We start from the raw sequence: 19,052 nt of genomic DNA on the forward strand, positions 1-19,052 counted from the left end.
TTCTTTAAATTATTATTATTTTTAATTATATGAGCTGCTTGCTAGCTAGACTACTGCTTCAGCCCTACCGTATTGGAGCCAGGTCACTAATGTATTGTAGAAACCAATTTGTGTCTCCACCATCTGTTTGGTGGTTTTTGTTGTTTTGTTTTTTTTTTTGTTTTTTTTTTTTTTTTTATCTTGGAAAAAATATGAGAGCCAGTTGCTGGAGCTTCTCATTAGTTCTCTATTCCACAGAGGTTAGACTTAACAGGAAATCTGGCATATGTTGACTCCTAATTCTGTGCATTAATACAGATTTGAATACAGTTGCTGACTGATAGGTGGTACCACTCCAACTGCTAAGGAGGCAATGCGCAGTAATGGAAGTCAAGCTGGAGCATAAGCTTTTGCGAAGTGTTCTCAAAATAAGCCGTTACTTTTGGTTGTCTTGTTTCCTGGGAATAAGAAGCTTTTGGTAATTGCTTATAGGACTTAAAAGGAGGAGAGAAATAGATGGAAAGGCACTGAGAAGGTTGCATTAGAAAGAAACAAGCAGGAAGGAAGAGAAGAAAGCTTCCTGAGCTATCTTCAAGGTGAGCATTCAAGCGAGGGGGACAGGGTGGATAAGACTTTGGGCTCTTATTTTGGGGCTTTCCATTGATGGATAAAACAGGAAAAAGCTGTTGGAGCAGAGGCCGTTTGGCATTTCATATATTATGTTCACGTGCAAGGCTCCACCTAGCTCTTAACACTCTGTCTAGGTTTCATGCTGTGGTCATTACCAGGATTTCTGAGAAGTGCAGTAGAGACTTTCTGCTGATGTTTTCTTTTGTCATCTCTCCAGCTCTGAGCAAACCCATGGGTAGCTCTGTACACCATGGAGATGCCTGGTCTCAGTAAATGATTGCGGTAGGTAGCAGTGGGACAGATCCAGGTGATCATGATCCTCAGATTAAATTTATCTTGTAGCACCTTCTACGTTTGGGTTTGGCTTGTCCTTCCTGGCAAAGGCGTGTGCTCAGTCTTGCCCTTTGGAGCTGGCACAAACCTCAAGGTTTCTGTATTACTGTGTTGGGTGTGAGGTGGTTCTTGTTTGCTTTTCATACCATGTTTAAAAGAACAGCTCCATGTGATGCTGGAAGGCAGTGGCAGGTATACTGTACTGTCCTGATCTGCTCATGGAAATTATTGCTGTTTTATCTGACGTTGGCTTTTGTTTCCCAAAATATGGATGATCATCATCATCATCCCATCTGATGGGCTTTTTGGGCAGCAAGACCCTTTAGACTTCCACCGCTCTGGGTTGCTGGAAGGTCTCGCTTGCGAGCCTCATCTCTGCCCATGTCTCAGAAGAGCCAAACCTTCGCACCGGGGAGGCAACAAACGCGTGGGGGGGGGGGGGGGGGGAACAAAAACAAAACCCAACCAACCAACCCCTTTTCTGTTGGCTCTAGCGCCGGCTGCGAGGCGGGGGGCAGGCGCGGAGCGGCGGGGCCGTGTCCCGGGCGGCGGCGGGGCCGGGCGGGTTGAGGCGGGGCGGGCAGCAGGCGGGGCGGGCGGGCCCGCTCGGGGCGGCGGCGGCGGCGCGGAGCTCCGGAGGCTGCCGGTGAGTGGGACCGCGGGGGACGGGGCAGAGCCCCCCGACAGCCGCAGCGGGGCCGGGGCGGTCGTCGGTGGGGGGGAACACCTTTATCGCGGAGCTGAAGGAACTCGGTGGTTTATTAACAATTTTTTTTTTTTTTTCCTCGTAGTCGGGCTGGACAAAACTTTCAGCAGATTTGTGAGAGTCTTTTCGCGCGTGCCGGAGCCCCCTCGCGAGTTTCTGCCCCGCGTGGCGGAGCAGAAAGTGGGGTGACGCTCGGCCCCCCCGGGGGTTGCCCCCCGGCAGCCCGCCCCGGGGCACAGCCCCGTTTGACGGCGGTGCTGCGGCTCCCCAACACCTGCGCATCGCTGTGTATAGATAGATATAACGCGTACCTAAAAGAGATAGCTGCTTCCTACGTGTACGCACGGGAGTTTCTGTATGTTTGAAACTCGGCTTGCACATCTCTGGATTTAGGCGTGTATCATGCCCCGCTGAGACGCTGGTAATAACTATACACCACATGGGGGGGGGAAGGGGGCACAGATTCTTTTATGAAGTTTTTTTATAAGGCATCATCTTAATCTATGCAATACACTGAAAAAATCCAATGATGCTGTTTTGCATCATATCTTTTGATTAGGTTGTTTTTTCTTAAGGAAAAAAAAAAAGTACAGTTTTGTACCTTTGTGTTTCCAGGGGTCATGTAGGTAGATCTGTTCTCCCATCTGGAATATGAATCTAGAAAGACATTTCTTGTTACAGATTGGTAAGGTGCATTGCTTTAGCTTTGTCCTTTAAACTGTGCAGAATATGTGGGTTCTTGCGTGTTCTTATGGTCTTCTAAGAGGTGTTCCCAGGAAGCACAACTCAAATCCAGTTATATGGTGAAAAATCTGATTTCAAAGTTTATCTGTGTATTGAAAATGAAGTGAACTTAAGGAGGAAAACGAACAAACAAACAAACAAAAAACCCCACAAAACCCGAACAACAAAAAAACCAAACAAACCCAAACAAATTTGCACAATCAGTAAAAGTGCAGCAGGTCTTATCAGCAAGTAAAGCTGAAAGATGTATTTGGCTTTTTTGCAGAATGCCAGGTGATAGTTTCGGGCAAATTGGATTAACTGTATCCTTATCCTTCTGTGCTACTGTGAGCATTAACTACGTTGGAACATCCTCCAGCATAGTCTTTATGCTATCAGATAATGAAATAAAACCTCTTAAGTATAAGGCTTTGACATCGTAGAGAATGTATTCCTCTTGGGTATTAAAGTTTTACATACCTGGCTTCTACTTCTAAGATGTTAGGTCCATTTCTGTGCCTCTAGCAAATATTTCTTAGAGCCCACCATTTCTACCAGTTCCACCGAAGTGTTTGCTTGCAAACCAGGGCTCTGAATCTGTTAACGGATCAGATACAGTCAGGTGGCTTGTTTTAATGAGTAGTGGCGTGATTCAGGTCCTCATCAGCTCTGTGCTGAAAATAAACAGTTAAAGTTCACTTGGTTGTGACTGCGCTGAAATAGTCTGTATTCACATTCTGTAGGTTTTGTGAAAGAAAGCTGACTTATTGAACTGTAAAATGGAGCTGATAGTGATCAATGAGCGGACCTGGAAGTTCTGCAGAAATGGAAAACTTAGTTTAGAAGCAGAACAGGTATTTTCTTCTAGGCATGTTTCACAATGTACTGGCTGTTTGAATGGCTTTTAAAGACTTTAAATGCTGTGTCTGTTTCCGCATTATAGGATGACCTGCCAGCTCCTTCCAGAACCACACTTAAAGGAAACTAAATGAAAGCTTTGCAGTGAAGTTTTTAGTTTGAACTCCATATATAGATTTAGTAAACCATAATTTCAGAAAGTCTTAAATTACCAAAGTCTGAAGTCTAAACTTGTGGTAACTAGTGAGTTACTTAGTATCCGTCCCCAACAACTTTTTGTAGTGGATCAGAGCTTTAAAAAGCAATTTCATACAGCAGAGTAGCTCTGTACTAAAGAAATTCCAGGATCTGGAGCCTGAGACTCGTACCACCTTGGTGTGGGCCTCCCTGTACCTCTGCTTCCCAGCTCAACCACCCGCACCAGTCTGCAGCACGCGTGCATGGGGTGACCATGCATGGGGTGGGTGACACTTCTGTGCCCTGACAGCCTCTTATCGTTCTGTGTACAGAGCGCTGTGGTCCATGGCTGGCGGTACTACTTCCTCTCTCTGCAACTTTAAATATTTAGTCCTGAGGTTCAACATTTTTGGTAGTTTTAATACTTTTCTTAAGACTCTTTGTTTGTACCCTATATCCTGCGTACAATACCAAGGCTATGTGATAAATAATAAAACCTTAGATGTTTCCACCACCAATATGTAAGAGTTGTCAAAGGTAGAGGTGGTTCAAGGACAAATGATTTATGCTTCGTAAATGTCACATGCATATAGAGTCATCTTGATTCCCTTCACCCTTGATTCCCTTCCCTTTTCAGTCTAAACCACGATGCCATTAAATTGGACTATTACTGGAAATGACCAGAACTGTGGTGGAAGTCTGAGCTTTGCTGTACTTTCCATCAAGTTAACATTATGTAGATGAAGCAGGCTTGGAGTGGAAATGGATGTGGCACTCCACTCTCCTTATTCTAAAAGGGGTTGAAGACCAAGATAATGGGATAATGCTGCTTGCCGCATGCTTGATTTTAGTTCAGCTAATTATCTGATATTGGGAATACTTAAGTTACAAAGAAAAAAAAAAAGTAGGCAAACACAGCCAGAAGTAGATTCCATTGGTAATGAAGAAGTTTTCTGGATTAAAAACTTACTCATTGAGATGTATATTTTTTTAATAATAAGTTTTTCTCCAACTTGTAGAGCTGTATTAAAAAATGGCTTTAAAAACGTGGTCCATGTTCTAAGTACAGGCAAAGCCCACAGAATTTCCTTAATATACAAAATGTGAAACAGTTGCTTCTGAGATAATTTGCCTCTGTAAAACCTGTTAAACAAATGGTGGCTTCCATTGCATCCTCTAATAGTACCAGATAAAAAGTTTTAGTTTAGATTGAGATATTCAGGCATAAATTTGTGTTCTTTATGTGCTTCCTTTCAGTTTTTCTCTAAATTGCTTTTTGTTATAATATCAATTAACTACTACAGACAATTAAAAGCCAACCAAAGTACTTGCCTCACAGAACTCCTTCTTACAGTTACATATTAACATTTTTGGCCTCTGCTGTGTTACACACCCTTCTCTGTGCTGGTATTTCTTTCTAAGCCGAGGTAACCTGAATGGGTTTCTTGGGTTACTGTGCAATCATGTGGCTGTGTTTTCCTCCGCGGCCATACATGTGCGCAGGGTGTGGAGGGGAACAAGGAACCAATTCCCTGTCTGAACTGGTACTACTTGTATGTATAGCTGGGAGCTGGGGCGCTGAGCAGCCCCTCTGCTGCCTGCGCCTTCCTCCGGGAGTGAGGTGAGAAAGAGATTTTCAATAACTAGAAGAATAAAAGCGGCGCCAGTTGCTTATCCAGAAGAAGAGGAAGGGATGGAGGGTGTCCGCATCTGCCTGTGGCGCAGGGCGCAGGCAAGCACGAGCGCTGCTGCGGGGAGCCCTTGCTGAGGGCTGCGTAGTCTGGAAGCCTCCAGATGCTCCTCGCGCGGTACTGTATCAAGGGCCGTCTGCTGCTTGTAGGATAAGTTTAAAAAGCCAAAGCACTACGTGCAGCTAGGCAATTGCTGCTGCCTAATATTTCTCTGCAGTAACAGTTTGAATGCAACAAGAGTTTTTCAAGTGACTCTCCTCCTTGCTCCGCCACCAGTGCCGGCGATCAGTCAGCGCGATAAACTCCGCTTTCTGAAGAGCGACTTTTGTAACGAGCTTCAAAATACCTTACAGAGATCTTGATTTAATACCTGCTCTTTGCTAATGGCCAAGGGGCGGCAGGGAGGAGGCGAGGTGCTCGGGCGCGGGCTGGCAGCCTGCCCGCCCTGCAGCCTTGGCCCGGGCGCTGCTCACCCCCCCGGGCTGTCCCCCCGACCTGCCCGGGCCGCCCTTTCTCTCCTTCTGTTCCGGGGTGTATCACTTTTGGGTGCTGAACTGCCCTGAATTTCCACACGGAAATCCCTGTGCCAGCTCAGGAAAACCAGCGGTAAAACCGGGCAGGGGTTCCGCCTGGGCCAACTTCCCTCACCTCTCCCCCAAGATGACTTTCGGTCCTGCCATAGGGCTTCGCTACTATAGTCCTCCTATAGGTTCAGTCCCGCTCTGCGCACTTCTCAGTCCAGCTAAAAACTCGGCTTGGATCCTCTGACAGTAGCTCATCGTGCCAACCCCTGCTTGCGCCCTCCCTCCCTCCCTGTCGCGTTTACACAGGAGCAAGGCAGAAGCCGTCAAAGTTCCCCAAACTGACGCCAACTCTTCGATAAGGCCGTGGCCAATGTATTGAAACAACTTGGTTTTTAATGGACAGGAAAGAGGCAGCAGAAAACCAGCGGGCTGTGCCATGAATCACATTATGGCTTGCAGGCTAAATTTTGTAATGACCTTCTCGTTAAAATGCTATTTGAGTTTTCCTTCAGAAATGTCTGCGTTAATAATGAGTAACTCAGAGCTGATTTACAGGCCAAATTTAATTTTGAATCAAAGTGACTTAAAAGGTGATTTTTAATCACAGTTTGAACCAGAAAAATCCTCCATTTAAATAACTGATATTAAATTTCATTATAAATATACAGATTTTTAGTGCCTTTCTTGAAGCAAACTAGATTCTAATTGAATAAGAACTATTAAAGCGTGTTAGCTTGTAATTAGGTGAAGCTTTTGTCTGAAAACGTTATCTAGGTGATGTTTTATTTCATTAACTTTATTTAGGTAGCTAGTATAATATATTCCTATGTACTCATGCAAATTCTTGACTTTTATTTTAAGAATGGTGAGGAACATATTCTGACTTGATACAAGTTGCACTTATGTAGAGGAATTTCAAATCTATTCAAATATACAAGCTGTCTTTAAGACAAACAGAGCTCAAGATGTGCTGGATTGGGAAGAATTCTTAATGCGTGCTTTTGTGTTTGAAAGTAGTTTAACTGCACCAAATCCTTTGAGATTTTTGGAACAGATGATTTCTCCCACTCAAAGCTTATGTTTACACAGAGTGGCGAAGGAAAACACACTTCACAGTCCATCAGTTTCTGATCTTTGTAGCCACTGTTGGTTGAACTGAAGTAATTAAATAGATTGAAATAAGGAAAAGAGCCTTTTTGACAAGGATATGCTTTTGGCACTTGCAAAGTTTTGAGGTATTTGCTTGCAAGTGACTTGTGGCAAGTGAGTAGCTCAACCCATCTGTAGAATATGCAATTCGTGGTTACTGCTATCAAGCTTTTGCAGGTCTACATGGAGGGCTACGAAATACCAAGAGGCATAGAAGAGGTGAGTGGAGATTGTTTGCTGTACTTTCCCATAAAAAAAAAAAAAAAGAGAATCATCAATCTCATGAGAGACACTTTCAAAGCAAAAGAAGGCAATTCTTCATGAAGTGAGTAGTAGAACTGGGGAGCTCTCTGCTCCGCAGACTCTAGAAGACTCTCTGTTGTCTTTGTAAGGCTGCACTGACCAGTTCAGCTGTTTTTCTACTATTTCAGTTTCTATTATTTTTAAAATGTTTTGCCTGAATCTTCAAATTTGTGTCTACTTAATAAACAAGTCTGAAATATGTAATATTTTAAGGTTTTGCTGTGTTTTTTTTTTTTTTCTTTTTAAGTGTAAACCTGCCCTGATTACAATAATCACCTCCAATTTGGCCGCAGAAGAGAAGACTTGGAGAATAAAGTCCTGCAATGTGTTAAACTGTGATGCGCCAGGAAATATGGGCTATCCTATCATACATCTCTTGTGCCTGGTGTGGACGGGGGCAGGACCGCCGAGGATCCAGCTGCACAGCTGTGTCACAGCTGGACGGCTCCCCTGAGGCCAGGCTAGTTCTGCTGGGAGGACTTAAAATAAAATGGAGTTGTGAAATAAACCACTGTCTTGAAGGACCCTGGTGTGACAAGTGCTGTTTGTACATGGGCTGGTACAGACAGCCAAGTGCGGCGTCGCTGCTCTGAAGGACTGGGATGCAAACCAAGTCCAGCTCAGCTACCGCTTTGATGCAGCTTCCATTTGGACATCTCCAGAGTCTGCCCTGTGACCCCGAGACCTCAGCTGGATGCTTCTCTACTCCCTCCTGCCTTGTCTCAACACCTCAAGACTTCTCTTTCAAAATCATTTGTCACTTGAGCTCTGCTGTGTGACAGTGAGTGTTTGTAGTGTGACTATTTTGGTGGAGAATTACGGATGTGATTTATTTATTATTTTTTCAGGTACTACTTCAAATGAGGATGGAATATCAATAGGCTGAAGCATTTAGAATAAGTTCGTAGTTGATATTTTGGATTTCTTTAAGCTTGTTCTCCAGATGAGATGCAAAAAGTATCTGTGGATCTCTTTATTCTCCTGTCACTACAAGTGAAAGAGAGTCATCTGTTGAGATGATTATGCAGTAAGATACAACATGTTCAGAAAACCTTGCCTATAATTTTCACAGATTTTTTTTCTTCTTTTTTTTTTTTTTTTTTTTCCCCTGCCATTCTTGCCCAAAATGCTGCTTCTATTTGCAGGCATTTGGGCTGGTCTGTCAAGCTCAGCAAGTCCTTTACTGCCTTGGTGGGTAAGAGCAGAGCCATCTCGCTGGCAGGGTTCCCAGCACTCAGCTGCTTGAGTAGCTCTTGTCTGCAGCTTCTCAGGGACTTCTGGTCACTTACAGACTTAATTTGACTTTTGAGTACTTCCTAGGTGAGAATGGGGGATGTACTGACTGCCCAACTCTACCGTATTGCCCTGAATAGGGAGCGGTAGGCATTGAATTCTGGTTGACTCATTACGGAGGATCTGAGTTGCTGAGGCTTTTTTATTTTTAGATGAAGAGATGCTCTGCAGTATTTCAGTACAAGGGATGATTTACTTGTTTCTTCCACTTCTTGTCCTTAAGTAATTGTTCTTAGTTCTGACTGTGTACTTGAATTTGATGCTTTAAATGATGTATTCTTTTATATAAGAAGTGGCTGCCTAGGCTCTTGAGCGTAATAAAATGGACAACAACATCAAGTGGCCTGCTTTCATGTTGACTACTAGGTGTAGGGTAGGAACCAAGAAAAAAAGGCTAAGCAGCTAGTTCATAAAAATGAAGTATTTAAAAAAAAACAAAACAAAACAAAACACTTTGAAAATATTAATCATGGAATAGCACAAGTTGATTTAAAATTAGATAACGCAAATATTGCATGAGAGAAATAACACCAGTAGCATAACTTGAATGACAGAAGATTTAACCTTTTTGTCTTAAAACTCAGAAGGAACAATTAATATAGATGTGTCTTGTTAGCCAGCCTGCTGGGGATTGCTTAATTTGCTTCCTAGTCTCTGGAGAGGTGAGATGTAGCTGTTAAGTAACCACAAGGTAATAATAGACTAAGTGAACCTGATCTTTATCTGTGATCAATTTTAGCTGCAGAAGTGAAAGGCTTATGCTTTCTTGAATCTTTCTGCCTGCAACCACTTGTAGGTTGTGGTGGGTTTTTTGTTGTTTTTTTTTTTTTTTTTTCCTCTTTCCAGCCCCATTCAGTCTACTGCTCAGGCATTCGTGACAGCCGGAGGCTCACGAGGAGGTTTACAAAAGCTATTAGTGTTGCTGCCTCTCCTGCAGCTTTGCATCCCGATACTTCCTCCTCGCCGTCCTTAGAGTCAGGCACAGGTTTGCCACTCTGTATAATACCTAACATGATTAGGATTTTGTGCTGTGGTTGGGTTCCTAGGTTTTGCTAAAACTATACAGTATCTATTAATGAAATGATTGTTAAAACCCTTATTCAGCTACTGACAGTGAATGTGAGGGCAGTGATGATCAGACACAAACTCTTCCCCCGAGGCTGTGAGACCCTGCGTGGGGTCTGGTCACCACAAGTAATTGCTGTCAGAGCAATTGCGTAAATTAATTGGAGTTCTGTTTGGTTCGTAATAAAGGCAGTAAAATTGCCAAGGCAGCTGACATTGACCTCACCGGAGCAGCTAAAGTGTGATGTAATCTGGAACGCAGATTCCCCCTTCCATCGTGGTTAATAGCCCTGTGTCCAAAATAGTGCTGAGTGGGTATAAGGGGGAAAAAAAAAAAAACCACCACTACTTAATGCTGTTGCAGGGCTCGCTTTATCCTGTGGTTGGCTAGGAAGCTGTGTTTTGGATTTGAAGATAATTGGGCTGTGTGGTGCTCACAGGGCTCCGGGTTGACAGTCCAATAAAATAATCCTTGGCTTTACATTACTTGAATAAGTAGAATATGTTTTTCCCTTTTCAGCACATTTACTTAAATCCTGTAGCAGTAAATAACAGGCATGTGCTCAGAATATGTATGCCTGTAACGTCTTATATACGTATATTTTTACCTTTATTAATATATAATTGAAAAGCCAAAAAATATTTTTCCAGTGATCGGCCTTTTATTGCTTAGTCAGTAAAATGGAAGAGTTATGATTTATGCTTCACTGTCCTGACTGGATACATTGAGAAATGGAAATAATGATGGGGCTGTGGCTCGAACGTGGGATTTCAGAGCAAGAATGGCTTGGCTTTTGTTCAGATTTTCTTTGTGACCTCCAGAAAGTCACTTTTAACCTGTTAACTTCCACTTTGTTGCCTGTATGGTACGACTGCTAGCGCCAAGGGACTGTGCTGGAGTTTTGTGAGTAAGTCAGTCTTTTGAAAATTCTTGATTCATCAAAGCACCGTGCACTGCAGTCCTCCAGTAGACAGAATGTCTCCTTCTGCATTAACTTTGTATAATATAAATTTGTACTTGAGGCCTCCAAATATATACCCTCTCATGTGCCTATCCCATGCCACTCCCCCCCCCCCCCCCCCCTCCCCCCCCAAAAAAAACACAAGAGGTATGAGTTTTGGTCATTGAAGCAAGGGCCAATCGTTGTTTTTAATCCTTCTTTCTTTTTTTCCCTTCCACCCTTCCTAGGATGCAGGGGCTTTAATCCAGGATGAACGAATGCTACTATGATAAGCGCATGGACTTTTTTTATAACAAGACAAACACTGACACAGTAGATGAGTGGACAGGGCCAAAGCTTATTGTTGTTCTGTGTTTTGGGACATTTTTCTGCCTCTTCATTTTCATTTCAAATTCGTTGGTCATAGCAGCTGTGGTCAAGAACAAGAGGTTTCATTTTCCCTTTTACTATCTCCTCGCCAACTTAGCTGCTGCAGACTTTTTTGCTGGAATTGCCTATGTCTTCTTGATGTTCAACACTGGCCCAGTGTCTAAGACATTAACTGTTAACCGCTGGTTTTTGCGTCAGGGTCTTCTGGACACCAGCCTGACAGCTTCCCTGGTGAATCTCCTCGTCATAGCTGTTGAGCGGCACATGTCGATAATGCGGATGAAGATCCACAGTAATCTTACGAAGAAGAGAGTCACCTTTTTAATTATATCAATTTGGGCGATTGCTATTTTCATGGGTGCTGTTCCTACCCTGGGTTGGAACTGCCTCTGTGACATTACCGCCTGCTCATCCCTGGCGCCCATTTACAGCAGAAGTTACCTGGTGTTCTGGAGTGTCTTAAACCTGGTTGTCTTCTTCATTATGGTGGTGGTTTACATAAGAATCTACATGTATGTCCAGAGGAAAACGAATGTTTTGTCGTCACATACCAGTGGATCCATTAGCCGTAGGAAGACCCCTGTGAAGCTTATGAAGACTGTCATGACTCTCTTAGGTAAGAGACTACAAACCATGGCGTGCAAGGCTGGCAGTGCCAGTCAATGGGTTTGTGTGGTTTGGGGTTTTTGTTTTTTAAATAAATGAAAAAAAAAAAAAAAAAGCCACCCCCCCTCCCAAGGACAAAACAAAACAAAAAACCCCTCATCAAACTTATAAGTGCTGGAATCATTTAGTCTTCTGTCTGCTTTAGATGATGAAGTAAAAGTGTTGCATCAATCAGAAATGCAAAGTAGAAGACTGGTCAATGTGAAGAAGAAAAGTGTCTCTATTTGACAGGCAGCTTTTACAAACCACAAATTATCTACAGTTTGTTGCACAGGGCAGGGAGGGGTATACAAAATCACTTTGGGGGAAGGTTTGTCAAGATTCACAGCTACCTAGTAGAACACTTTTAAAAGAATGCTCTCTAATAACTGCACAAGGCCATGAATCCAATGGCTGGATGTGGATAGTCTTCTTTACACTTCTTCTTCTTGGCTGTTTCCTAAACATACTAACTTCTTCCCCCTGGAAATGCACCTTCCCTGGGGAAAGGAGAGGATGCCTGGTGGGTCTAGGACTTTGACAGAGATTTGCTGTGCAAGGGGAGAATTCAGCTTCATTCTGCGAAGACTGCACAGTGCAAAATACTTTCAGATGATGATACAGTGTGGCCTTGGATCTCGAGATCATAACATGAGATTTGACGTGGGTTCTGCCCCAGAGACACTGTTGATATTTGGGCAGCTCAGATCACTTCATCAGCTAGGTGTGATGTAGCTGCTTATTAAATTAGAGATGCACGAAGTGGATGATTGATCACTGGCACAAAATACTAGCTGTAGCAGTCAATTTTCCCCAGGAGGACTTGAATCCCAGCAAGATGTTTTGTGGAAGCCCAGCATCACATGAGCATGGCTCGTGCAGCTCGCTGCAAGTGGAACTGGGGGGGGGGGGGACGACACACTGGGACACTCGTGAAGTTGGGCTCTGGTGGTTGGGGTCTAAACCCACAAATATGGCTTTATTGCCCTGATGACTGTTCTGATGTTGTGTGAGCCAGCACAAGAAGGCTGGAGCTTTTGGGAAAGCTGGTGTCCATGTATACTTGGGACGTATTTGTGTCATACCGCAGCATGGTAGTACTAGAAAGCTCTGGGAGAAAAGTGTCATTTTTCATGGAGGTAGGAGTTGCCAGGGTAGGAAGTTCAGGCTGAGGGTGTTTTCTTCCCCTGGCAGTCTATGGATGCTGTTTCCACAGTCTGGTATCTGGTTCTCTTTCTTCTTTTTTTTTTTTTTTTTTTTTCCTCCCCAAAATAGGAGTGCTGTAGTATGTCATCTACCAAACAATGCCTTTAACTGACCCCAGCTTCTAAAGCATTTTAACTTTACAGCACGTGACCTTGGAAAAGAAAGTGGACTAATGGTTCAAGCAAGTACAAGGTTCTCACTTTTTCTGCTGTGTCTCCTGAAGTTGGCTTGTCCACTGCCAGAGCCTTTCCCTTCTAAATCCCTCCCCAGTTGTCCTTCCTTTTTTCCCTTTGCTTTTATGGCACCTATAGAGAGACAATATGGCTGTTGTTCCTGTGTCCCTTCAAATTGCAGAGGGAAGATTCAATCTTTTGCTCCCACTGAAGCAGTGAAACTTAAACCATCCACCTGAAAGGAGAAAATCCCTGCTCCAAACATGATCCTTCCCTAAAGCGTAAGCATCATGTGGGTTGTACTTAACTGCTGCATTGGAAAGAAACAAAACGAAAAACACTTTTAAAAATTAGTTCTCTAAGCATTCCTATGCGAGGCAGAGCTGCAGCCTGCTTTCTAGGAAATCATGTGGAAATAAATCAACATCACCTTGTCTAGCTATGTAAGATAAGTACATCTACTTACGTAGTTAATATTACTTTATTTTTGTATAAACCAAAGTTGGAGGGTGCTGAGTGAGCGTTGGAATTACACTTTTAGTTCTCAGTTGCCACCCGTGCCTTGGGTGCAGGTCAGAGCAGAGAGGTGGTCTGTGTGCTGGGGAGAGGACACCCGGTTGGCTGATGTGAGACTTGGAAGGACAGTGATGGTGGCTGCCATTTGTTAATCCCTTGTGGTCCTCTAGCCTGTGGCAGGTCTTCAGTGCTCACCACAGCTGTGCTGCTGTGTGGAAATAAACCCCACTCTAAACTTCATTTTCAACTTATTTTTTCTTTTACTAGGGAGAGGGGCCTTAGGAATACGGGTTGATTTAAAGATCAACATTAGTTTTCTCTTATTCGCAGAATATGGCTTTTCAGCCACCAGATTAAACTATAATTTGGGTAAAGTGTTTATATTGTGTGCTAAATGATATTGTGTGCTAGGCCAGGAAAATTTAACTTAGAAAGCCTGAGTGCTACTTTAGAGATCATAATTTTGTATATTTACTTTGCCAGTCAGAAACAAAACCAAAACAGAAGCTTTGCTTCCAAAGAAGTTGAATGCAACCCAGCATGTGTTGCTGGGTGCAAGATTGACCCCAAAACTCCCGTATCAGAAGAAATCTATTTTGGCATGTTCCTTCATATCAGCTCTCCAAATTCAGAGTCTAAGAGGCATTTCATAAATGTTTACTTCTAGGAATGAGAATTTTGTATTTTAAAACAGTTTGAAATGTTCATTCCCGGGCAAGTCGTTCAAGTGCACTGTGCAAAATGTATTAGAAACTGAATAGCGTGTTTTCTGGGCTTTCCAGTTACCAAAGGAGTCACCAAGTGACCCAAGTGATTCTTCAAATGTCTACTTACACCCACTGATGCAACAACCTATAGCTATATGCAGCGCATGGATTTTGCCCAAGGCAAAGTCATTTTTAATGGCTTGTTCCAAAACATCTGAAAATGCTTTGGAGTACACACCTGATGTGGCCTTAACTGAAAGAGATTCTAAGATGCTCTGTTGCTGGATGAAGCACGAAGAGAACCAGAGTTCTCGTTAATGTGCTCTGCTGGTTTCATGGGAGGTTGAGGACAAAATCCTGCTGCCCGGCTCCTGTGTGGAAGGAGGCTGCATGTGCTGCTGGTGTGCTGCTCCTCCTGCCTGCCTCCACCTCCCTCCTTGGGGAGGCTGGGCTGTGGCTGGCCGTCCATCCAGCAAAACATCGCTGTGCTCTCTGGGTGTTCTTCTGTGCTCGTACAGTTAAGGGTTGGGTTTCAGTATGACTTCATGGATTCATGGTGGTGGAAGGTGCAGGTGGCTTTTTACACCACCCTTGGGCTTGGATGACCCCTTCCAGAGGCTGGGAATCAGGTCCCTGTTGTCTACCTTTTTCTGCTTTAACTCCTAAAATGGTCCATCACAGGATAGGAGCAAGGCTTTGCCTTTGGCATGCCAAACCCTAGGGAGATATCTGGTTGAAACTGGAAGATGTGAAACCTAGCAAAAGGGGCGAAGATCCTCTTTGGCTGACCTTGTGGCATGATCCTAGCTGAGCCTGTGACTGTAGCTTTGAAGAAGGGTGGCTGCAGGTGTGCGGGTGTGTGATTTTCAGGTGGTGCGTGTGTGGTAGCTCATCTGAACTTGGCAGTGAGATTCCTGCTAAAATAGCAGCTTTGAGGCAGATGATTTTCAGTTTCAGTGAATTTATAGTTTAATTGGTAACTTGCTGTTTTAACTCGGGCGCACATGTGGCAGAGGCAACTGGAAGCTACTGCACTCTTTTTTTTTTTTTTTTTTTTCTCAGCATTGGCATGCTCAGGGGCAGCTTTGATGTGCAGAGTTTTATGACATGATGCTGCCGAAGCATCAGTAGTGCTTCCAGGTACACAGGAATTCATTTTCAAGCAGAGATGATGTAATCTACAGGAAAATCCATGTTTAAATCTAATGGGAAATCCTCAAATTAACCTTGAGGCACTGTGACACCTGATCCCCCATAAGCTGGTGGGAAGACGCAGAGCTGTTCTTCTGGTCCATGCTGCACCCAGGCTATGTTTCACGTCACTTCTGCAAATTTTAGACAGTCCCAGAAATTAAATTCTTTTTGGAGTGTGGCACTTTCTCATGGAGAGGAGCGCCTACCAGATGAAAAGTCTGCAAACAAGAAAATCGCCAAAGGGCCAAGACAAAGGTATACATTTATGCTTACCCACTGTTCCCTCTGAAAGCCCTGTGATTAAAAATAGCAAAATGCGAGCAAGGCTGGGAGTCTGAGCCATGCCTCGCTTTCATCTCTGCGGTGCCAGGAGCAGGGTGTGAATAGCTTGTGTTGTCTCCACACACAGAAAAATGTATTTTTGATGGAGTCAAATCAACGGTCCCATGAAAGTATTGGCCAGTAACTCCGACACTGTCATTGCATTGCCCCATGCTCTTGTCTCCAGTTGTGAGGTGGGGAAAATGTGCGGAGAGGTGTCTGCAGGTGTCTTTTATCTTCCCTTACTTCTGCCACTGAAGCCTTTTAGGGTTTTGCCTGTGTAGGTAGACAGAGATGTACCCTGGGAGTTCACGGACTAATCCTGGCTGCAATCTTGGGGTTTTGTTTGATGGAGAAATTTATGTGTCTTTTGTTAAATGTGGCTTTGGGATCTGTTTCCTTTCCTGCTGACTTCCATGAAAGCAGGGGTGGACCTTGCATGCTTTGTGGTACCAGTGGTCAAAACACTCGCAGTCCTTGTTCTAAGGAGGGTTTGTTACCATCTTAGTTTCTGCATGGAGCTGGTGTGTTGGCGACTGTGCCAGTGACCCTTGGTGGCTAGCAAAAGCTCTCTGTCCAAATACTTACAGAGACACTCAACTAGAGACAGTAGCGTTTTCTGGTTCTAGTGCTTGGTAAAACGGATGGCATTTGCTGGTGAACCCCAGGGCAATAAATCAGTACAGTGTTTTCCCCGTTGTAGACTGTAGTAAGAGAGAGCTGGTGTCGCAAGTGCTTACTCAGCACGCTGGAGCCAAACCAGTGTGTACTATAGAGACTGACCAGAGAAAACAAGTGTTGTGGTAGCAGCTTGCAGCTCCTGATGCCAGTGGGCAATGGAGGAATGTTACTGATGTTAACCAGTATCTCAAAACTAACACCATGAAATTAGTACTTAGCATGACAAAAATCTTGGTACAGCAGAGTAGAAAATGCAGTTCCTGAAGGAGGTGTTCTCTTGTCTTTGTTCTGTACAATATTGCCCGAAACATAGTAAATCTGTTGGTTGAATTTTGTCTGGACTCCAGGAGCATAGATTTGCAGCAAGATCCATGGTCCTGGATACATTTCTCAGCAATCCTAATGCTCAATACATGACATGAATTCACTTTATATACCATTATGAATTCACTTTATATACCATTATGGCCTGCTCATCAGATAGGCACAGTGTCCATTAAAATCCTCGATGGGGCAAAGTGTCCAGCGCTGCTGAAGCCAGCCCGGGTGCACAGCACAGCCGATGGGATGCCTGAGGTGCTGCCAAGTGCTGGCTCCGGCGCTGCCTGTGTCCTGCCGTGAGCCCGGCTGTGCTCCCCCTGCTTGCTTGCACAGCTCACTATGGGAAAACCAGCGGCTTTAAAAAAGTAAGCTGGACTTGCTTTCCCTACCAAAACTGTTGAACAGATACCAACACCCCCAGGGAGAGCTCTTTAGCGTGTAGCTATTATCATTCTTATTTGTTTGATTGTTTTCGGTTTTTTCTTTTCCTAAGCCTGAAAAGGGGGAAACTCTGTTATAAATGATTGGAATTTCCTCAGTACTTTGTTCAAACTGTGACTGTTGTGCAGAGTTGTAATTTTCTATTTCTGTATGTCAGACAGCAATTGTGGCTTGTGCTAAGTTAGTATTATCATGCACAGGGCTACTCCTTCTCTGGGCTCAAGACGAGGGATGACGGACTGTGGTGCCGGGGGGGAGGCAGGAGGGCAGATGGGGCAGTTCAGTGCCCATCCCAAGCTCTTGGCCAAGGGCTGCGTTTAGTCGTGATATTCCACCTCCCCACCAGTCCTGCCCACGCCCCTGCCTTTATGGTGGGGATGTGCAATTACGTGGAGAGGTGCAAACACAATGTTGAACTTCCTTCTAAGCTGTGATTTCTGTGCTTTCTTCACATTGTCGTCACTCTCTCCAATATATCTTCTCCTTTACGCCCCCCCCCCCCTTTTTTTTTTTTTCTTTTTTTGAGGAGCTGGTGGGAGAGGAATGTGTTGTCCTACTTTGCCTCTTTCAGCTTTTATTATCACCTTGTGTCTCACTTCTTCACAGGGGCAGTTGTCATTCCTGCCTCCCAGCTGAAACAGGAGGAGAACCCTGCTGCTCCTGGGCTTGTCTGGTGGTTTCTTGCTATCTTTTGGGGAAATGCCTCTCTTGCAGAGTTTTCTTGTTCCCCCATCACTGCTCTCATACTTCCTGATCCTTTTGGGGTTTTTGTTTTTTCTTTTTATTCTGTTCTTTGCTTTGTTTTTTTTTGCCCTGGCTGCTACATTTCTGGTTCATCTTTGCTAACTTACCTATTTGTTTCTTTCTCTCTTTTCATTTACAACTGAATTTCTTTGCCGGATCTGAGCTGTTGGGTCTCAAGTACCCAGCACGCACAGCCCAGGAGGGATCAGAGGAGAGAGCTGGGCTGCTGCTCCGGCCGGGGAGCAGTGCTGGCGTGTCACAGATAGCAGAGTGCATCCTACAGTAGCTGTGGGGTTTCCAGCCACGACGTGTTTAAATTATGTGACTCTTGTTTTATGTACTGAGCAGTATGCCCTTAGCTTTGCAGACTCAGCTGTAGTGTGACAGCAGACACATCTTTTCTTTGAATCATCTTGCGGCAGTGGTGGAAGTGGACCACCTGGCATCTTCTCCAGTGTACAAGAGAGAGATGAAGAGAGGAAGTCTGTGTTCAAAGCACCAGTTCTCTGCTTGTTAATGCTCCAGAACTCTTGTTTATTTATCAGTGTGTACAAATCACTGTTGTGATGACCTTTCCCCACTCATGTTTGAGCTGATGCTGTCAGCAGCTGGATTCTTGCTCCCTGCAGACTTCTGAGACCTGTCCTACCTCATGCCTGCATCTTGGCAGAGAAGCTGTAGTAGATAAAATTTTGTTGTTTCCTGCTATTTTGTGTAGCTTTTTGATGAACCCAGTAGTCTTGTAAGATGAAAAAAAAAAAAAAAAAAAAACAAACCAAACAAAAAAAAACAACCAAAAACCCCAACCCCTTAGCAGTTTGAAGTCTTTTTGTCTCCTTTATTTCTAGGTGCCTTTGTTGTCTGCTGGACCCCTGGCCTGGTCGTCTTACTGCTCGATGGTCTGAACTGCACCTACTGTGGGATTCAGAATGTGAAAAGGTGGTTTCTTCTCCTGGCCCTGCTGAACTCTGTAATGAATCCAGTAATTTATTCATACAAAGATGATGAGATGTGGAGTACCATGAAAAGGATGATTTGCTGCTCCTCTGAGGATAAGAGCCAGGACAGACGTTCATCGCGGGTCCCCTCGACAGTTCTCTGCAGGAGCACGGATACCTCAGGGCACTACATTGAAGATGGCATTATTCAAGGGACTATTTGTGGAAAAGGAGATCTTGGTGACAAAGGAAACTCCTGAGCTATTCAAGGGACTGACTTGGCTGGAAACGGAGAGGGGGAAGGGAGAGGTTTTGCAAGAGAAGATTGACTGGCAAAGCTAGTAAACAATGTATCCACTTTGTTCCAGAGCCTAAACTCCAGTGTTAACAAAAGTTCTTATAA

General features: G+C 44.2%; 1 protein-coding gene across 1 annotated transcript; it reads left to right on the forward strand.

Annotated features, from left to right (window-relative positions):
* Window positions 1-10,642: 10,642 nt before the first annotated feature.
* LPAR3 (lysophosphatidic acid receptor 3) lies at window positions 10,643-18,915 on the forward strand (the record flags this gene model as incomplete). Its single annotated transcript, XM_082483696.1, has 2 exons — window positions 10,643-11,378; window positions 18,560-18,915. 2 exons carry the CDS (start codon window positions 10,643-10,645, stop codon window positions 18,907-18,909), a joined length of 1,086 nt encoding a protein of 361 aa, XP_082339822.1. The 3' UTR covers window positions 18,910-18,915.
* Between the last annotated feature and the right edge of the window lie 137 nt (window positions 18,916-19,052).

This window comes from Vanellus vanellus (assembly GCF_965231255.1).
Source record: "Vanellus vanellus genome assembly, chromosome: 5".
NCBI classification, from domain to species: Eukaryota; Metazoa; Chordata; class Aves; order Charadriiformes; family Charadriidae; genus Vanellus; species Vanellus vanellus.